Consider the following 21,104-nt stretch of genomic DNA (forward strand, 5'->3'; position numbering starts at 1 on the left):
ATATGGAAAAGTGTAAGTGCCCAGATAATCATGTGAGAAAAATGGAAGAGCCCATTTCTTGGTAGGGGAGTTAGTTAACTTTAGGATACTTCACTAATTAACTCAGTTCTTGGAAACACTCTGCACTCAACCTGTGCAAGACTGGTTATCTTAGCAGCTCCACTGAGCATGAAGTAATGCAGGAGTGCTAGTGACAGTTCAGGTCAGCTGCTTTTCTCTTTGGCTCTCCCCTGATTCTGGGATCTATGGTGTACTTCCAGCTCTGTGTTGTGGTTTTGCAGGGATAGATACAAAATGTGTAAACACATGTCTTTCCTAACGAAAGACTAGAAGAAGTTTGCTCTGCATCATATAACCATATTTCCCTTTTACTTTTTCATCCCTAGAAAACTACAATTCCCTCACAATCTTTTTTTTTAGTTTTCATTCATTTTTCGTGCACATTTGAGAGACAAAACATCTGATAAGATCTAGCACCACGGCTGCTTCACAGTCTGCTACACAGAGCTTGCCCTTCAGCTTTTGCTTTTCTTTTCCCCTGTCCTTTCTTCTATTAATTCAGCTCATTTTAATTACCTTTTCTATCATATTCCCACATTATATTCCATAACTCTTAGAAATACAATGACTGCCACATCTCAGAACTCAGTGATCGGTTCTGCTGCAGGGAATTCTTCTAGTCAGATGGCTCATGTGTGGAATATGCTGATGGTATGTCAGGTATGAAGGCAGAGGGCATTTAGTGGGTACTTGTGTATTTAAGTGAGCATATAAAAAACAAGTAAACATACCCAGGGGATGGATCCACAAAATGCCCACCACTACTGAACCATTATAAATAGGTGTAATTTTCCTTATTTCCTTTACAGAAACCATTACAGTCTCAATCTCTCGCCAAAGCACTGGTCTATGAAAAAAAAAATTCATTCTTTATCACTCTTCAGTTTAAAAACTTAGTCTACTTCAAACCCTTAGTTGTTGTTGTTATTATTATCTTTATTGTTATTATTATTATTATTAAAAATTCCCCAAGAGAGTTCCTTGGATTCAAATTTCTGCCCTGCTACATAATTATGTAAGAATTCATTAGAATTTTCACTTTCTGCCTATATTCCTGAAAACAATAACCAATGCTTGTGAATGTTCACTAGCAATCTCCTGCAGCATTGGCCCATCTATAATTATCATTGACATGGAATCATTCATTTCAAATACTCTTTCTTGGTTTTCTATTGTACAGAATTCATCTCATGGAATGATGAGCACTGGCTGCACATAAAAAATTCCACAAATTCACACACTGGATACACATTATGAGGGACAGATTTCTCTGGAGTAAACTGTGTTCACTCCACTGACATGAAGATAGTATCCCAGCATGAATAAACTACACATTAACACCACACAGAAAAATAGAATTTGTAAAAAAACAAAACAAAACAAAACAAAAAAAAAAAAAAAAAGAAAAAAGAAACAAAAAGACCAAAGAGTAACTAACCATATTAAACCTAGTTAATCTGTAACATTCAAAAATTATATTAACTTTTAAAGTAAAATAACACCAGTGATAAGTACTCATTCTTAAATGCAAATGTTTTTGTCTTCCTTATGGAGGCACCAAAAGACACAATGGGAATGGATGAAACAAAAAACACTTTTTGTATGTACTAAGAGTTTCCTTTCTGATTCTACAAACAATCATCTAACAAAAGCAGACAAGACTGATTATCATCAGCCTGTGAGTTCCACTCTCTCTTGCTTCTAGTTTTGCATTTTCTTGGTTTTCAATGCCACTTAAGGAGAGCAATTGTAGTTTGGCAATCAGTATTCATGGTTCTAAGATAACACTTCAGGAGAATGCAGGCCTCTCACATAATCCTCTTACCACACTAAAAATAAAAAAAACCACAGGCTCTCAAAATGCTGAAGAACACAAGCATTTGACATACACGAGGAATGAGTTTGCAGGACCATTGTTTAATTTGCTTTCACAGTTCTTTTTGGACTTGCTTCTGCCTAGTTAAACGCAGTGGTCCTTGTGACCTTTGGAGGGTCACCCTTCATTAAAAAGCCTCTCTGGTACTAGTACTCCAGAAATGTTGCCCAGCTGCATTTCCCAGTAACCTCCAATTGGAACTTCCAGCTGTGCTTTTACTATCAAGAGCAATACATATGCTCTAAGGCCATGAAGCACCTCAGCATATTCTCTTCTAGGACATCTGTGACCAATGCTAAAGCATTGTAGGGTTATGTAATGTTTAATTTGGCTTCTCTTCCCAGACAATTTGATTTTTTAAATATTTGTAAAAAGGTAAAATACTGCTTTATGATCATGTCTTTTTTGGCATAGCATTTCTGTCTATAAAAAAAACAACAAAAAAAGGGATACTAAGAGTGACCGATGTCAGCATTTTTCCTTATTCCATTTTATTGATAAGAATTCACTCAATGTAACAGGATTCCAAATTTTCTATTAACTTCATTGTCACACCTACCTGGACTGAGCCCTAAGAAAGTTTCTCTGTACATTTCTTTATAATTCATATACTGCCCATCATCATCAGATTATCTTTTGACCATATTCTATGATCTTTACTCAGAAAATGCCTAATGACAGAATCTTCCAAATCGGTACGACTCCTGTGCTTTGAAATGAGGATGAAGACAGGCAAAAATTTGATGTAAAAACACTTCTCCCCTGTATTTCCCTGTATTGTCTATGTCAACTGAAATCACTGTTTCAATTGGAATTGCAATGTGTATCTTTCTATTGACTGTAAGAGTCTTCATATTCAGCACCATCTTACAGTTTTGCTTTTACTTACAGCAGTTCTGCAAGACCATTCCTCTTCTAGTTCATATAACAAAGACCAACCAGAAGGCAGAGATTTACTGCAGCCTAGAGAAAGCCCTGGAAATCAGTGAACAAGACTTAACTGAAAAAACTTTTATGAATGATTGCTATTGATGGTGCTGATTCTCTAGAAAGATGACTGAGAAATTGTCTTGACCCTAGGCCTCTCATTCTCATCAAATTGTTTTACTGGCTCATTTTCTCCTTTTCTACATTTATGTGCCTTTTCCCCCTCCCCTCATTTTGTCTTGCTTATATCCATTTAGTTAAAACACATTTCCCTTTCTTCTTTCCCCCCTCCCCCCCGTCCTTTTACTTGTGCATTTCCATCTCCCTTCTTGTCACTCCTGATGTGCAATTCAGGTTATAAATCACTGGAAATGGAGCCTATATGGGTGAATGACATATGTAGAAGTGAGAAAACAAGTCTTAGCTAATCAATTACAGACAAAACACTAGGGCAGCAGAAGGGGAAAGAAGAAAGCAGGTATCTCTCAGACTTAGGCATCCTCACTTCACTGCAGATGAATCAAGTTTTCCTGGCAAGCAGTACAGGCTCCCTCACTCATATGGTTTTACCACCATAGTAACTTTTTGGTGGCTTCTTTTGAGTGAGGATTGTATCAAGAACTTGGAAGAACTTCTGCATTACTGGAGTCAGTTTATGGGAAGATCATTTCTTAAGCTGTGCAATTTCTCTCTCTTATCACAGCTTTCAGTGTTAAGGATAATGACTTCATATGTAGAAATCACACACTTTACTACAGTAACTTAAATTCCACTACATTAAAAAAGCAAAACATGCTTAAGTGTAGCAATATAAAGGAATACTTCACGGATACAAATAACATGTAGGAAAGTGTTTTCCTAAATGTTTCTGCTTTGTCCTCTCACCTTTATCTTCGGATGGTGATTTTACCAAGGTAACTGTTCAACGGGCTAATAGTTTATATTTCTTATTTGGCTATTTTATTCTCACTTCGTGCAAGGAATTTACTCCTAATTAATGCCTGTGGAAACAATTTTTCAGGTGTTTACAAAAACTAATACTAGTTTCATTTTTGCTGTCTACTATTAGTAGTTTGTATGAAACCAATAATGTGTTCTCAATGAGTTACTGCCGTAAAAAAAAGCCTCATGGGAATATCCTTGAGGACTTTTTGGTTTGTTGGTGAAAAGCCTTGCTTTAGCCTGTCCATTTCGGTTAGGAGGAGGTAGCTGCTTTGGTTTTAGAGTTAACCTAAGGAAGACTTGTTAAGATGTGTTTATTTCCTTTGCATGCAGAATGACAAACCTGATCAAAGCAATAGAGTCTGAACATGGGGAATTCAAAACTCATTTCCCACCTGCTTCAAAACTCTTGCCTGCATCTAGTATTATCTGAAAATGAGAGAGGCTCAAGGCCTCTCAAATGTGCAGGTGTGGATTTCACTGCCCATAAACATTCAGGGTAAAATAAATACTGCAGAGCAGAAAAAAAAAAAAAAAAAAAAAAAAAAAAAAAAAAAAAAAAAAGGTTGTGATTGTAGAAGGAAAGAAGGCAATGTGTGCCCTGAGACGGGTGTTTATCATCCAGCATTTATTCTTTCATCTCACCTTTCACCTTCTCTGGACTGGACTATGGGACCTCCTGCACATGACCATGAGCAATTCAGCTCTTTCATTCTGGAGGGCTTTTATGACGTTTTGAGTAAATACCAATTCCAGTCAGAGCAATATCTTAGTGTGCATTCTATCTAATTCATTCCAAAGTACCTTCAGTTTCAGAGAGATCCTCTGCTGCATCCCCCATCTGCCATGCCTGCCATTTCCTATGAAGTCTTTTCAGGTTCTTCCATTATTAATATCAGAGAAAATAATTAATTTTACTTCTCTCCCCTGTGCTTATCCTTCTTGTATCTGTTTGACCTCAAATTCTCTACTCCAATACTTCAATGAATCACAATGTTTGAAGCCGGACAGTCTCTACTCCAATCTTCTGCTCAAAGCAGGACCAACTTGAACAGGTTGTTCATGGCCTTATTATAAAGCAATATGTGCCAGGCCTTTATACATAAAGTGCAGCTTTTAGTTTCTTAGGAAAGAATTAAAGCTACACTGGGGCAAAATTGGGCTTTCACTAAAATTTATCTTGATGGGACCATTTTCACTGAGAGCATTATTTCCTTAAAACTAAGCAGAAATGAATATAAAATAATTTTGTATTTATTCACCTAATAAAAGTACTAACCGTTCATGTCTCAATCCTGAGATAATGATAAATTTAAAAGTATTTTTTATAATAATTCTTCATAAATAAGCCTTGCTGTACCAAAAATGGTGCAAAAAATAGCTAGATTAGTTAAAAATTTGAAGTTTTTCATTTACTGAGTGGTTACCATTGCTTAATTTAAACAGCATTAAACCATACTGGTATATAATTAGTTCTGCCTTTAGTCTTTGGCAGTTTTCCTGTTTAAGTTATAAGCTCTGTAGAACAATGCACAAGCATTTGTTTATGTTACATGCTTATGTGAAAGCCTATTACAACAGAATCACAAGTTCTTTGTATCCTTCATAAATGTTGAGAGGATAGAAGGGAAAGAATAGATCCCTGTTCCATATTCACCTCACACAAATAGAAGTTTCAGTTTGCAAATGCAGCAGAGTACAACACAGAGATTTGGCATTTTACTCATAAACCACTATGGTAAATTTAGTAAATTAACCCCTTTATTGCTAAAATTATGCCTTAGAAAGGTATAGAAATGTCTTCAATTAGAAACGATCTCCCTGTAACCTTAAAAAAAGCCATCTATATATTTTACTGAATGTTTTTTCCAGCTGCTGTGGTCAGTTGTTTGGCTAGGGAAAGATTGTCATCCGACATATAACAAAGCATAACCCTTAATTTCATTTGCATAGGATGTGACCACACATGAGATCCACATGCAGCCACAGTTCCTTTCTCTGGGAGTAGTTAGGGCTCTTTGCTGTGAATGACAGGCCTGGTCACCTGCCCAGACTAAAACTCATTACAGACATAGATCTATATCTCTATTTGGCTAGAGAACTTCAGCTGGCTTCCAGCACTTGGGCTCTGTACAATCTTCTGCTTTCCCATGCCTTGTGACATTACTAGTGTATATATGTAAACCATTAGGATTTCCTCAGTATCTTAGGAAAGAGCTTGATGCATTTAAACAGCTATTACCCAAGAGTTTTTGCTGCAGTGTTTCATAGATGTTTACAGTACAGGTGGTCTTTGGACTTTGAAACAAATATTGACTTTAGTACATGAAGTCAGGTTTCAGAAACCTATCTGCAAGAACAGTTGTGGAATTCGTTAATTCTGGCTTCCTGACAAGGAACATTAGGTTAAATTCAGACACATTTGACTTTTTCGAGATATAACGCCAGGACATACTTCTCCTTCATCTGGTATACAACTGCAATTACTTGTCTGGACCAAAACCCTTTACAAGTCTTCCCTGTATGTGTAGTGTACATGAAACAACAACCAATATTTGCAGATGTACCTCTTCTAGGCTTGCAATGAAAATATTTACATACTTGAACTGCTTGATACAGGCAAACATCTACTCAAACACTCAGTACTAATCTAGTAAATAATGCATAGCATAATTTTACATGCATTTGGCATGACTATAAATAACAATACAATCCTGTGAGCTCAAGAGTTAGGCTTGTACAGCTAACAGGAGAAAAAGATACTGCACATATCCAACATCCATTTTAGCCATGATTCCTATTTGTGGTTATTCACAATCTTTGCAGACATTCTCCCACTGTCACTACTACAGAGCTCAAATGCTCTACTGGTGCTGTGAGGTGTGCAGGAAACTCTTAACTAAATGAACTGATTGGTGACATATTTCAGAAATCCTCTAACCTGACCTTGTTACTACGGTTGATCCAGACTGGGAAGGTTGCCACTTGAGTAGCAATTTCACATACTTCACCTGGGCAAATGTCAGCAACCAGCAAAGATTATTATCTTCCATCTACGTCTGAAAGATTTCCCTGCAGTTGGTCATTCAGTAGTTTCAGATAAGCAGGTTTGAACTAAAACACAGCCAAAAATATTCTTAGATATCTGTCTAAACAGGAGACATTAAAAAATGGATGAAGGGTATGTAGGATCAACTAACACAAGTATATAGATAGTACTATACAAAAATTCATACAGCAATCACAACACATCAATATTTTTAGATTCCTGTTAACAGATAGAATATGGAATGGAAAATGGATCTCACCAAAAGATTTTCAGGCTTATAGACATAGTTGCCTTCCCAAAGTTTCAATATTATACTCTTCCTCTTTATTTTTCTTCCAAGTCCTTTACTCTGAAACAAACTAAAAAGCTCAATAATGGTGATGTGTTACAATCTTGCTTTGACCCTTAGCAACAAGAACACTTTCAGCAATGAGAAATATCAGTATCTGGAATGTTAGGTCTTACCAGTTGTACTAAAACATGAAAAATTATTCAAATTAACAAAAGGAGGTCCCCAAAAACCTCCTGAATATGATCACTGTTTGCAATGTGAATTAAGACTATCAATTTCAAAATTTTATTCTTACGGTTTAACTTCTTCATTTTTGTAATGGAGAGTATTCAGGTTATGCACAAATCTCAGTACACTAGAAAATAAGCCAGCAACACTAGATCATCTCAAGGAGGAATATAGTTTTAGTCCTTTAAGTGGAAACTGAAGCCTGCAGTTCTACTACGCAGGTAAAGAGAAGGACAAACCTATTCTCTTCACCATTGTAAACCCTATCCTAAAGAGGTATACAGGCTCCCCACAGGGAACAGCTCATAGCTAAACATGTGAAGAGGTGCTCTTAGGGTATATCTTTATCTTTCTTCTCCAATATTTTCTTACCCTTTGATTCTTCTTCTTTTTTCCCTCTTCCAGGTTTTCCTACTACTCTATTTAAGGACCACCTAAATTTCCTACATTCATACCAATCACTGGTTCAATTTCTATGCAGAGGATTCTTTCCTGTTTCTTGACAGGAGATTGACAGCTTACAAGTTTTACTGTTGCTGCTTCTTTATTATGTCCACAATCTGTGTTGCTTGTAATTAAACACCAGTGTTGCCTTTGGCCTCTCAACAGTTTGATAAGTCAGCCAGAAAATAGAGATCAGAGCAGACCTGCCACAATCAAAACCTATCAACTGCTCCTATTGACTCTGAGAAAAAAAACATTTGACTCACACCTATTAGAAGGTTTAGCCAGTGAAGTGAAGCATTTCATTTTCTGCTTTTGAAAATTGGTATTGAAATCAGCATCTAGCATAAGCCAACTCCTCTCAGGTATCCTCTTTTCTGTGTTTTTAGAAATCTTGGCTAATGAGAAAACTAATGGCAAGTTTATACTGCAGCTTATTGTTAAATTCTTCCCAATTGCTACCAATGGCTTAGAATCCCAAGGGCAACAGTCAGAGGTTTTGGGTAATCAGTTCTAGTTTGTTCCCTCACCACCTCTGCAGTACCATAAAACATGTCACTGGGATTTTGTATAAGTCTTTAGAGGCAAGGTCAGCAAGGTTATTTCAATGTGTAATTATTTTTAAGACACATACAGATATTCCCACGCAGTTGGCATGAGTGTTTTACTAGGACTCAAATGGGATTCCTGCCAGCAAATTCAGTAAGCACAGACCTGATCTCCTTAGAAAACTAAAATATGAAATTCATTTCCAGATTTTGAGTTCACAAATATGTGAACCTATCAAAAGCTGTAGGCTTTATATTTTATAGTGTTTATAACAATGAAATACTGTAAGCAATAAAAAATTATTTTACTTAAAACCAGGAATTTACGTATTCTACCTAACAAAGCAAAATTGAGAGAATCAATGGACCTTTTTCTAAAGGTTAGATGGTCCTTTGATCTAAAGAAACATTAATATTGAAAAGAATACTGTTGTATTGCTGCCAGCTGCATGAGCTTACCACACACAAAAGTGGTGCCTTGCTTGAAGTCACAGAATACTGATAGAGTTGTAGCTGCTGGAGAGACTTTTGAAAGTCTGCACTTTTGAAAAAGAGACTTTTGAAAAAAATAAAGAAGTCTGCCTTTACTCTGTCAACAGACAGGCTAAATGTATAGAAATAGAAATATATAGGTCTGCTGTATTTCCTGATTTTTTGTGCCATGCAAAACTTGGACAAATTCATAGACAGACTCACACACTGTAACTATGCTGAGTTTCTAAGTGATAGCTGAAAAAAAAAAAAAAACCTAGAAAAGTCACATAAGGAGGATAAGGGTAAACATGCTACAGTTAACTGCAATCTACATGTAAGCAGTGGCAAAACCATTTATCCTAAAGATACTAAGAGGCAGGTACCTATAAACACAAACTTTTGAGATAATAGTTAGTGCTTTAGTATATCATCAGCAGTAGTTTTTGTAGGGTTCATACTTCTTACCAATAAATCTGATTCAATAGTTTTAAAATACAAGAAAATACAATAGCAACCCAAGTTCAAGTGAGAAACAAAACACTGGTGCTTTTTTGCTAAAGGCTCCACTTAGATACATATGCCCACAGAAAAAATGTTGAAGAACAGCTGTATCAGAACTGCACCCCAGTCTCAGCCCTAGAAATTTTCAGCTGTCAGTGCCTAAGGGTAACTTTTCAGTGCAGCCTGGCTTACAATGAAACAAACAGATCCTGTTTCTAGGGTTACAATTATCAACTAAATAAACAGAATTTTTTAAACTTATCTACTAAACACATCAGTGGCAAAACCGCAATTGCTTAAGATAATGAACCAAATACAGGTGTGTCTGTGTGCAGCCAGTCATTTCTGCAAGAAAGTACATCCAAGAGGTGGAGTAGAAATTAAGCAGAATGATTGGAGAAGCCTAACACACTCCCAGGAATGTGACTTGAAACAGAGCAAAAGAGAGCTGCAGTGCCTCTCTGCTGAAATGGGAATGATTTATTATCTGAATGTTTCCTTTCTCCAACCTGCCCCACAATTAAGCTCTTTTTATTTCTGCGGTACCTGCCTTGCAGACAGTTTGAGGCAATCAGTTCTCTCCTGTTTTAATATTAAGTACATTAGAAGTTTAATAACTAGGAGATGGCTTCTCAGAGGTACAACTCCATGTTAATGGTGAGCTCAATCCTCTTATGATTTCAACCACAACTTTTTCAGCACCTTCAATGAGACCAAGACTGAGAAGCTTGGAATGCATCTTCAGTGCATCAAAAAAGGGTTTGCCTCAATTTTTTTTTAAACAAAACAACAACACTCACCTCTATAATGGAGCTGAAAATATGACTCAGTTCATTAAGAAAAACAGAACTAAAATACCAATCAAGCTCAAACATACATCCTCCTCCTCCTCCACCAGGAAAAGCCAATTTCTTTATCTGGCATCTGCTAGACAACATCTAAATTATGGAGGAACTGCTGAATAAAATAATTTACTGGACTCAAACACCAGTTGGTTCTTGCATCAAACTAAACTCACGTTTTTCACAAGTATTTTCCCAAGATTCTTGGAAAAAAAACCCCAAATTTTTATGATATCAACTTCTATTGAGATCCATTAATGACTACATGCAGAAAATGGCAGAATTCCCTTGGGAATTAAAAAAATCCTAAACCTTCTAAATGCCCTTAGAGAAGCTAGGATTATTCAGATAACTTTGGTGCGATATGCCTAAATATCCATTTCTTTTTTCTAAATCAAATCCAAACTTCACATCCTCATTTAAAGTTCTCTGAAATTTTAAATTGTGATGAATGAAAGTAATGCGGGAAAATTTGGAATTTTTAGTGAAGCACATATTTCTGAAGCAGTACAGAAATGTCAATAGAGCCTTTGAAATAGATGATCCAAAAAAAAAAAATCAAGAACCAAACGGCAACCTTCTCTGCTCATTACATTACTTGACTGAATGTAACGTGACTCTGCTCATTACATTACTTATGAATGTGCATTTACTTTCAGGTGATAAAACAAACATGCGCAGTATTAATAACAAATTAATTTCTGGGCATTGATTTTGGATGACCTACAATAAAGAAAAAATGGGAGCACTCAGTATCTTCAGACAGGCTATAATTAATATAATTTTCCATGATGTAGTATCTTCTAATTTATTTAAAATAAAGAAGTTAAGCACTGATTTTGGTTAATGATAATGATTCTATGATGTACAAATTAACAGGGAAGACCCACAGGACTGAAGTTGCATAAACATCTGAGCACCCTCAAACTCTGGGAATGAATCTTCTGCTTAAGTTCTTAAAAATCTGCTACACTGTGATAGCTCAAAAAAGGGCACCTTCCTCAACCTGTCCCTGCTTCCAATACTATTAGCCCAATACCTGTACAAATGCTTGCAGTAGTGTAACTTCTAGGACTGTATGAATGATAACAAATACAAAAGTTTAAAACACAACCACATGAAGGTCTATAACAGCAGTGCCAGAAAACAAACAAAAGCAATAAAACTCCCCCACAAAAAAACCCCAAACAAAAGCCCCAAAAAAGCAACATCTCAAAAACAAAACTGAAAAAGCAAACAAGTGTACTGGTAAGATATTTTAAAAAGTACATCAGTCCTTATCAGCAAATAACAGGCTTAGACTCTCTTTTCTAGCTGTAGTCAATAGACAACACTGCTCTTTTTCTAACCTGAATACAGGCAAATCCTCAAAGAAGTAAAGCAATTAATAGCTGACTTCAAATATGAGTAAGCTGTATTAACAAAGTTCAGAGGAATTCAATTTAACGTTTAATCCAGACTAATTCATCTAGCTCCCAGTACCATTAGCAAATTACTGTATAAAACTTCTGCTTACAAAAAGATAAATTACTTCCTTTAGATTATGAAGGAAAACCATTCATCATAAAGGGGACTGCAAACTTAATAAAAGCTACTCTATTAAAAGACAACTTTAAAATGTGGTTGCTGCAACACTTATTTCTCCATGCAAGAGAAGGTTCTCTCACTGCAGAGCTGTTTTCACCTCTGTGAGCAGACTGATAGTTAATCTGAATAATTTTGTCCTATTCTGGGCTTCATATCTGTTTTCATCCTTGTGCTTCAGTATTGCTGGAATGAGAACAGCTGTGAATGGGCATGTTACTATCATCATGTTCTCTGAAGGATCTGGACACGGCCTGGTCACAGGCTAAACAAGGCTGCTCTTACTCTGAAGAAAGAAAAAGGACAATTTCATAAATCTTCTGTCAGTATTTAGCACCTTATTTTCAGTGACAGTTTTCTTCACCTCTCTATGAATTCTCTTCTTCATTCCATAAAAATTTATTCAAAGGGAGTGTAAGCTGCAGATGAAGGTACATCTTGTAATTGCCTTTTTTCTTTCCAACATACAGTTTTACATGTTATGCAGAGGTTAAATTGTGTTAACATTCCTGAAATCACATCATGTGCAGTAACTGGAATAGTTACCTGTCCTCCTCCGGGCTCTAGCTTGCTATACTCCAAAGAAGGTGAGAGAAATAGAAGGCAAAAATTATTTTAAGGTGCCTTAATTTCTCTCCAGGTTCAGACACCCAAAGAGAAGTTATCTTTGTTGTGAACTACGTTTTCAAGTAATCTACAGGCAGGTTTGCACCTCAAGAAAGCACTGAGCCAAGGACTGTTTACGTCTTGTCCCATATCCAAGAATTCCTATAAAGCTGTAAAGGGGGAATAATGCACCAGGTCTGTGCACATTAGATCCTGGAAAAAAAAATGGGAATTCCTATAAATAACATTTTAACAACAAATGTTTTCTGTTCCTAACAATAAATAGGTAAATTGGAATCTACCACTTTATTTTGACCCTTGCTCAGTAATTTTCTGATTAAAGTTTCCATAGAAAACTTCCTACCTTGAAATAAAGTGAGGAATATGGAATGCAGCATCACAAAGAAAAAGTCATAGTTAAAAATACTCTGAAAACAAAATGACAAACAGAAGTTGTAGTTTTCATGGGCTATAATTGACAGAACTCCAAGTGTTTATTTAGGATGCACTCTAGTGGACACACATAACAAAATCAAATAAAGACACAAACAGTATGAACCGATAAGAAAATGAAAGCAACACATCATTAGAATTGATTTCTACCATGTTTTAAAATAATGTCTTACATTTTGAAGGCTGTGTGATGGTTTATATTTTCAGGGTCAACATGACTAGACATTAAATGTAAATGGACATGAATCACCAATTTTTAAAAGTGTTAATCTAAATATTAAGAATCAGTTATACATATTGGTTTAAAACACAAACTCCATCTGTTTATCCATTTACTCCCTCCCTTTGAGACTGGCACAAGAGGCTGCTGTGTATGCAGCATTATTATGCTGTGTATGTAGTGTAATTAGAACTATGGTATCAAACTGTTTCCTTAAATGATTCTATTGTAACTAACAAATATAACTGTAAACTGTGTCAAAATCTGTTTACTGGAATATCAACCACAAGGGTGTATTTATGCCACAGGAAAGATTTTGATATCATAGAAATTGCAAACCAATCAGAATTATTATAGACAGCAAAGCCTGACCACTTAGACACAAAAGTAGTTCCATTTGTCATGACTTCAAAAGTTACACAAACATTTCTAAAGCATTTATACCTGTTAAGTGACATTTTTCGTCTTTTGATTTTAAGGATGCTCATATAAGATATGGTTATTAACAGCATCCAAAAAGCAGTGTAGCAATAAAATGGGCACAGGATTTTTTAAATAAAGGTACTTTATCTTTAAGAGAAAAAAATAATATATTACTATATGAAAAATCAATGCTGCCAATGTTTTTTAAAATTTGGTAAGCTTTTTCTTAGTCTGATCTACATGATCAAAATAAATTATTCAGAACAGGAAAACATTTATTAGGTAATTGACCCTTGTCTGTTTGGTGTATAGATATTTTTAACAGTTTGCCAAGGATAGCAAACCCCTTAGACTCAGCAATACTATTAAAAACTTGAAGTGAAATTATCAGAAAAATCTTGAATCCCAAGAGTGAAGGATGCAGAGAATGCATTAACTATGCATAGATTTTGTTATGAAAGATATTTTCATTACACAATATTGGCCATGACCATCTAACCTGTAGTAGAAGACAGAGATGCAAAGGCACATTTTATTGAAGAAGCTCAGGATTTCTTAATGCTGATATCTTTTCCATTTATAATAAAGAGACACAGAACATTCTTGACAACCTATATCAAGATACCAGTGATTACAAACATCTCCTCTTGTAAAAATGCCTCTTAAAGAATTATAAAACTTGTTTTTATAGATAACCATGGATCAAGCTAAATATTCTTCCAAATTTTTAGAAGTTTTGAGAAATAATAATGGTATTTAGTAGAGGACACAGATTTAATTTCTTGATTTACAAATTCAAGAAAAATGCAGAAAAGTGTTGACTAATCAAAACAAACATGCAGACACTTGCAGCTTATCTAGACGCACACAACACTCTAAAAAGGTTCTAATAATAAAACTAATAATAAATATATTTATCTAATAATAAAGCCTAGAGCAAACCTTGTGTTACAAAGTCCACCTCATGACTTTTAGGAGACAAGATCTTCTAGTACATACTGAGTCAGAGTTATATTTACCTCTTTCAAACACATTTTGGAAACCTATTTGGATTCTTCCACCAAGTTTGATGTCCAGAATACTCTTGCCATCTTTTAATCTGTAGAGCATTCCCTTTTTCTAACAGAAACCATTCAAATTCTTGGAAAATAACTTTCAAAAATATTTTATTCTTTTAATATTGATTCAAACTATCATGTTGTAGCATCTATCCTCAAATCATATTAACACATTAGTTATATTTGTATTTATTATGGTTACTTCAATGTGCAATAAGTAGAAAATATATTTGCTGCTTTCACTTCAGCTGCAGATTTCTTCCTGCAAGTCAGTCATGCTAGCTACAATGATTTAAGAACAAAAAGGAAGAATCAGTGTCAGAATTAACAGACTTTATACGAGCACCTTAAAAACAGACACTGGAAAAACAGGTATGTAAATCAGTTCTATTTATAGAATACATAAGTCAAGATACTACATTTCAGGATCAGCAAGTAATATATTTACTGCTTTCAGGTCAGTTCTAACTTTCTTCTTCTGTTACTGTTGGGAGACCTGTTTGACTCTGAAAAACAACAACAAAAATTCTATCATCTACCAGCATTCACTGAACTGTGTAAAAAGGAAAACAGGAAAAAACTGCCCATGATAGACAAGTTGGTACTTATCAGTATAATAATGTATTCTTCCATTCAATAAAATCAATGAATACAATGAATGTCATCACCAGATCTCTATTATAAAATCCAGCAAATTTGGATGAAGTATTGTGATTCTGAGGGCAGAATCAATAGTACAAGCCTGTATCTCTTAGTTTATTAATCTGTTCTTAATTTGTAGCAAACATATCACTGTAAAACTGTAATAACATTCCCAAAAGCCAAATGTAATCTAAAGCCTTTAGGCATGAAAACCTGGCACATGTAGGAAGCAGCAGGTACTACTTACGACACCTTTTCATTTCTGGTTTTCCAATTTTCTTATTAAAGAACCCATAAAATATGCCCAAAGCCTCAAGAATACTTTAAAATATGTAATTATCAGAAAATTATAAAAATTTGGACTACACGGGATCTTGCATACACATCTGATTTACCTCAGTGGAAAAAACACCTGTGAGAAGCTGACCCTAAGAACAGTCATAAATCTATTGAGAGAACACTTCTAAAACAGGCTGCTATTAAAGCAACCTTAAGTGTAAAGCATATTAATATAACAACTAAATTCTGAGCTAGAATTACACTATAGATACCAGCAATTAAGTGATTTAGTACATCCTGTACATAACTGTTCACAAAGCACAAAAAGGCTGCCTCCTCTTAAGTACATTCATGCAGTCAGTCAGTAATATTTCTGAAAACAAAAAGGTGTTTTAAATCTTGAGGATTTAGTCAGCTACCACCACACAGTCTTCTAGAATGGCTGAACTCCTACCAGAATGCAGCTATGGGCAGTTTGGAAGTTGGGGCCAACCCCTTAAAGAGTTTTGATAGGTCAGCACAGAAAATCAAATATGTAAGAATCAATCATTTATAATCTCTTTCTAAATACTCACTGGTTCACTCTCAGCTGGCTCCTCAGCTTTGGGTGAAGTAGGTGTTCCAGGTCTATCTGTAACTTCAGCTGTTGTCATTTCATTTTCCTGTGGTAATGAAAACCAGTTTTCAGTTAAAAAAACAAGTCCCACATCATGAAATCACATTTCAGGTGTGTTAAAATGACATTATGTATTAATATAAAGAGAATACATTAGATAAGCGCTATACAAATTTAGTAGTATGGGAATATGATCTTTGTATTTTAACCCTATTTTTTATCCTTTTTTTCATTAACAGCAATTTTTTTCATACTCTCATCTTCCTACAGTTATGTTTTGTCAATATTTTAAGAGAGTTTTCTAAAGACTTAGGCATTTCTAAAAGACTCTGCCCCACAGAGTTTTAAAAGCTTTAGGAGAAATATGCATGCCATGTATGTTTTTACTGAAGCAGCATTAAAAGACCATAAACAGAGATAACTGTATACACACTCTTCTGTTGTGATAAATTCCCATAAACCACTAAGATATCAGAACCCAGATGCATTGCAACTCCAAACCACAGCTCTTTTTCCAGGTACAAAATATGGATTTTGTGCTAACACCCTGTAAAACATTAGTGTCTGGATACTTAAATTAGACATGCTTATTTTATAAAACTTTCTAATAAATACCATCAAGGAATGTGGAAGCATCAGCTAAGCTGACGTTATGCTGGACTTCTGCAATAAATTTACGTTTTCTTCCAACCAAAGTTCAAGTATAAAACCCAAACTGCAGAAGCCATGTGTTAGAAATTTCCCCCTATCGACACTCTTGTTTCTTTAATTATGTGTTACTTCAACACCCATGGGCTTCTGCTTTGTGTTTTGTAATTGATGCCTGCATCTGGGAAAAATGGCTGATAAATGGTATTTTCAAACCATCAACTAAGCATTGGCTTAAACCTCTTGATCTTCAAGTTGCAACTGCATTTCAGCTTCTTTATTCTGTTCTTCCAATTCTGCATGTTCTTTCTCCAACTGAGACTGCAATCAGTTTAAGAAACGACAAATTAGAAAGAAAAAACTCCCACATTTATCTTTTTCACCACACTGTTTACATTATATTTATTATTGAAATAATAAATAAAAAGTAAGCATAACTGCTATGTTAACAACAAAGTCCTTTCAGTATCATCTGGTTTAACATTTTCAAAGGTTTGAGACTCTTATGGATAAAAAGGCTTTACTACCAAGAGGAAGAAAAACCAGTCAACTGAAGTTAGTGTACACACTTCAGATACTGCCTTATTACCTATGCTCTTTATCAGTCTTAGTTATCTCCTTTCCTTTGGATTAAGCTCTTTGATACTTTGTGTAGTATCTAGCACAGATGGATGAATCAATATAAAATCAAATCTACAGAAAATGTTGGCAAGCAATATCATTAACATTAATCATGTCTATCAGCAACTTTTAGTATTTACAACAGAAAATATCTAACAGGAAGTGTTTCTTAACTGTGAACGTAAGTCCTATCACATCAAAACTTCAGAAACTGCATAACCTAAGTATTGCCATTCCACAACCCTAGAAAATACTGTTTGCTTTTGCATTTTGTGAGCAGTTACAAGTATGGTCACAGTTTTCTATTCCTTTTTGGTACATAAAAACAAAATCTACCTCAGTATTTGATTACAGCCAAAACCAACTTTGGTTTTAAAAAATGCATCTAATATGAGGATTGTTCAAAACCTTCCCCATAGCTTACATTAAATTATTTATTTCATTCTCTGTGAATTATCTCTAGGCACAATCTCTTTATATTCATTTACTATTTTACATCACTCATGAAGCCCCTAAGCACGTTACTTTCGGTTTGCAAATTTCTAAACTCCAATTCTTAAAACTGCAAGTGAAATAAATGAATGTATCTTATACTAGAGCTGGGCTTAATGTGATCAGCATAAATTTAAACTTAAGCTTTTGATTTTAACATCACAAAAGTCATCCAGACAAAAAAATCCAGTCAGGTCACATCAACATCACCATGGCAACATTGAGTTCATATGACTCCTTTATAAAGAATGGCTAGAAACACAGATATTGTATTTATTTCACATATTATAAGCCCAAACAGTATTTTCAGTTGCTTCTCACTTAAGTCCTAAATTAGCTACTTTTTACCTTAACAGCCATCATTTTTATTAATATTTTACTGCATAGTATGTAAGTTTTCCTATCCATGTGCTGACTAATAATTTCAGTTACTCAGAAAAATGAGATTAAAATACCTGCTTTATGCCAAAATAAACCATCAAAATCATTATACAGCTATTAGAAGTATACAAAGAGCTCCAAGATGCCACAGCACCATTTGCTGCTTAGAATTATCTATTATTAAGTACTAATAACCTGATTTTGTTCTTCAAGTTTCTGCTGCTCTTCCTGGATTTTTAACCTTTCAAGTTCTGCTAGGGCTTCCTCTCGTTCTTGTTCCAGCTCAGTTCTCTCCAGCATTCTCTATTTCAGAGGTAACACAGAATCGATTAAACATAAAAATGAAAGATCTATTAAATAGCATCAACTACACTGTAGCAATCTTGTTTTGCCTAAGTTGGATCCACCTTTTTTTCTTCATCTAAGTTTCTCCTGTATTTGTAAATCCAGTGTGCAAGATACTCTATTGGATCTGCTGGCCGATGCTCTACAACCTCTGCCAGTCCCTTCTTTAGGCAACTTCCCAGACATTCCTTCAGATACTGAGACTCCATCCAAACCTACTGACAATAAGCAGACAAATATTAGGCACCAATGTCAGAATTAAGTTAGGGATTCTAAAAATTCTTGCTTCAGGCACCAAACACTGCATTACGACATTATTTCGTACTAAACTTGTAATTTATATAGGAAAATTATTTAATAATGGTTTAGCTCTTAAAAGCTCCAAGGACAGGTCAGTTATATCAATACAGAAGAAAAAAAAATTAAAAAAAAAGGCGCTCAAACCCCACCTTACTATTTGGACATGTACGAGTCATTAATTATTTGGAAACATGCTTCTAATTCTAGATCTGCATGCTAACAAAAGTACAACAGGACATAGAAAACTTCTACACAGATACCCGAAGAACACGTATCTGCTCTGAAGACGATTAAGCGATAATTTTAATATGATGTGTCAAAGCTATCTTTAAGACACGTATGCAAGGCAAGGGCCTGAAGCACTCTGTAGTTACCAAAGGCAGACATCTCTGCGCATACACTAGCCCAGTTTAAGTGAACACGAGCCTTCCTTTGCTGTTAAGGGGGCTGAACCCGTGTGGGGCAGCCGTGGCCCGGCGGGGCAGAGATGCCGGACACTTGGCACGGCAGTGAACACGTCCTAAACACCCCACCCCGCGTTCACGGCGGCCCAGGGTAACCTTAGTGCTGCCCACCCCCCTTAACGGGGAGCCGCCACCCACGCCCTCTTGCCCGGGCTCCAGTTCAGCACAGGCTGGGCCTCTCCCCTTCCCCTACGCTCCAGGCGGGGCGGGCCCGCTCCTTATCCCTGCGCCGGGTGTTCGGAGTCCTGGGCGCGTTTGGCTCGTTACTCCGCCTCGCCTCAGGCTCCGCTAAAGTCACTGGCACCCGGTGCTGTGGCTACCGTGCTTTTGGCACCGCGGGGCTTTCCTCGGAGAGCTGCCCCGCTCCGGCTGGAAGGATCCTGGCGGCAGCTCGCAGAGCCCCGGCCCGGCCCGCTCCTCCTCCCGCCCGGCACTGGCCCGGCCCGCTCCTCCCGCCCGGCCCGGCCCGGCCCGCTCCTCCCGCCCGGCACTGGCCCGGCCCGCTCCTCCCGCCCGGCCCGGCCCGGCCCGCTCCTCCGCCCGGCCGCCAAGGCGCGGTGCTGCTCCGCAACAGCGCCGCGAGCGCAGCGGGCCCCGGCGCCGCCCGCAGCCCTAACGGAGGCTGGAGGGGCTGCTCGGAAAGGTCCGCACAAAAGGAGAGGCCGAGACCTCAGAGGGTTATGTGGCCCTTGAGAGAGACCTCGGCAGGCTGGATGGATGGGTAGAGAAGAACCTGAAATTCAGCAAGGAAAATGTAGGGTCCTGCAGCTAGGGAGGAATAACCCCGAGCACGGGGAGAAGCTGGGAGCTCAGCTGCTGGAGGGCAGCTCTGTGGAGAAGGATCGAGGGGTCCTGGTGGATAAGATCTCCCTGAGGCAGCAGTGCCCTTGTGGCCAAGAGGACCAGTGGTATCCTGGGGTGCATTAGGATGCCAGCAGGTCAAGGGAAGTGATCCTGCCCCTCTGCTCAGCCCTGGGGAGGCTGTGCCTGGACTGCTGTGGCAGTTCTGGGCTCCGCAGTGGGAGAGACATGGAGATCCTGGAGCGGCTCCAGCAGAGGGTTATGAAGATGATTAAGTGACTGGGGCATCTCTTTTACAAGGAAAGGCTGAGCGGGCTTGAGCCTATTCGGTCTTGAGAAGAGGTGATTGATGGGGACCTCATTAATATGTATAAATATCTAACGGGGAGGTGCCAAGCTCTGCTCTGTGATGCCAGCCGCTAGGACAGCAGGCAACGGCCAGAAACCGAGATATAGGAAGGTCCGTCTGAACAGGGGGCAGAACTTCGTGCAGGTGACCACACACTGGAACAGATTGCCCAGGAAGGTTGTGGAATCTCTCTGCCTAGAGATAAGAGATACTGAAAGCTGTCTGGATGCAGTTCTATGCAATGTGCTCTAGGAGGACTCTGCTTAAGCAGGGAGGATGAACCAGAGGACCCTGTGATCCTTCCCGACTGTTTTAATGCCATCTCTCTGTGAGCAGTTTCCCTTCACAACTGACGTGATCTTTTCTGCTCCCTGCCAGACTCATCGGCTGACCTTCACCTCAAATATGACCAGCTGTTTGTTTTACTGTCAACTTCTAATCGGGTATTTAAAAACCCTACAAATAAATGCAGCTGGAAAAAAATAATTTCGTGTGTTCTCAATTCCGACGCCTGAGTGCACTAACATTACCTTAGCCGCTCTCTGGCAGAAGTGGAAAGCGGGCTGCTTCCCTGAAGGGAAGCGGGCGGAGGTGCCCTGAGTGGTGAGGGCCCCGCCCGTGCCGTGGGGCCGTGCCGGC

The 21,104-nt window shown here is 37.4% G+C and overlaps 1 protein-coding gene across 3 annotated transcripts; it reads right to left on the reverse strand.

Moving 5' to 3' along the window:
• Positions 1-12,826: 12,826 nt before the first annotated feature.
• On the reverse strand, positions 12,827-21,075 carry LOC136364306 (DPY30 domain-containing protein 1-like). Of its 3 annotated transcripts, XM_066324160.1 has the most exons (7): positions 20,996-21,075; positions 18,614-18,766; positions 18,402-18,509; positions 16,953-17,033; positions 16,024-16,110; positions 14,976-15,033; positions 12,827-14,809 (listed from the first exon to the last, which is right to left on the reverse strand). In XM_066324160.1, the coding sequence occupies exons 2-6, from the start codon at positions 18,758-18,760 to the stop codon at positions 14,992-14,994; spliced, it is 465 nt and encodes a 154-aa protein (XP_066180257.1). In that variant the 5' UTR covers positions 18,761-18,766; positions 20,996-21,075; the 3' UTR covers positions 12,827-14,809; positions 14,976-14,991. The 3 variants fall into 3 exon arrangements, with proteins under 3 accessions (XP_066180257.1, XP_066180255.1, XP_066180256.1); XM_066324158.1 differs by having other exon boundaries at positions 12,827-15,033; XM_066324159.1 differs by lacking the exon at positions 20,996-21,075 and adding an exon at positions 19,636-19,706 and having other exon boundaries at positions 12,827-15,033.
• Positions 21,076-21,104: the final 29 nt, after the last annotated feature.

This window comes from Sylvia atricapilla, chromosome 8 (genome assembly GCF_009819655.1).
Source record: "Sylvia atricapilla isolate bSylAtr1 chromosome 8, bSylAtr1.pri, whole genome shotgun sequence".
NCBI classification, from domain to species: domain Eukaryota; kingdom Metazoa; phylum Chordata; class Aves; order Passeriformes; family Sylviidae; genus Sylvia; species Sylvia atricapilla.

Excerpts from the sequence above, each read along its gene's own strand:
- LOC136364306 (XM_066324160.1), bottom strand. The coding sequence starts at position 18,760 with ATGGAGTCTCAGTATCTGAAGGAATGTCTGGGAAGTTGCCTAAAGAAG. Across the intron at positions 16,111-16,952 it reads TGCAACTTGAAGATCAAGAG|GAAAATGAAATGACAACAGC; the intron begins GTTTAAGCCAAT and ends TCATTACCACAG. Across the intron at positions 15,034-16,023 it reads AGCCAGCTGAGAGTGAACCA|AGTCAAACAGGTCTCCCAAC; the intron begins GTGAGTATTTAG and ends GTTGTTTTTCAG.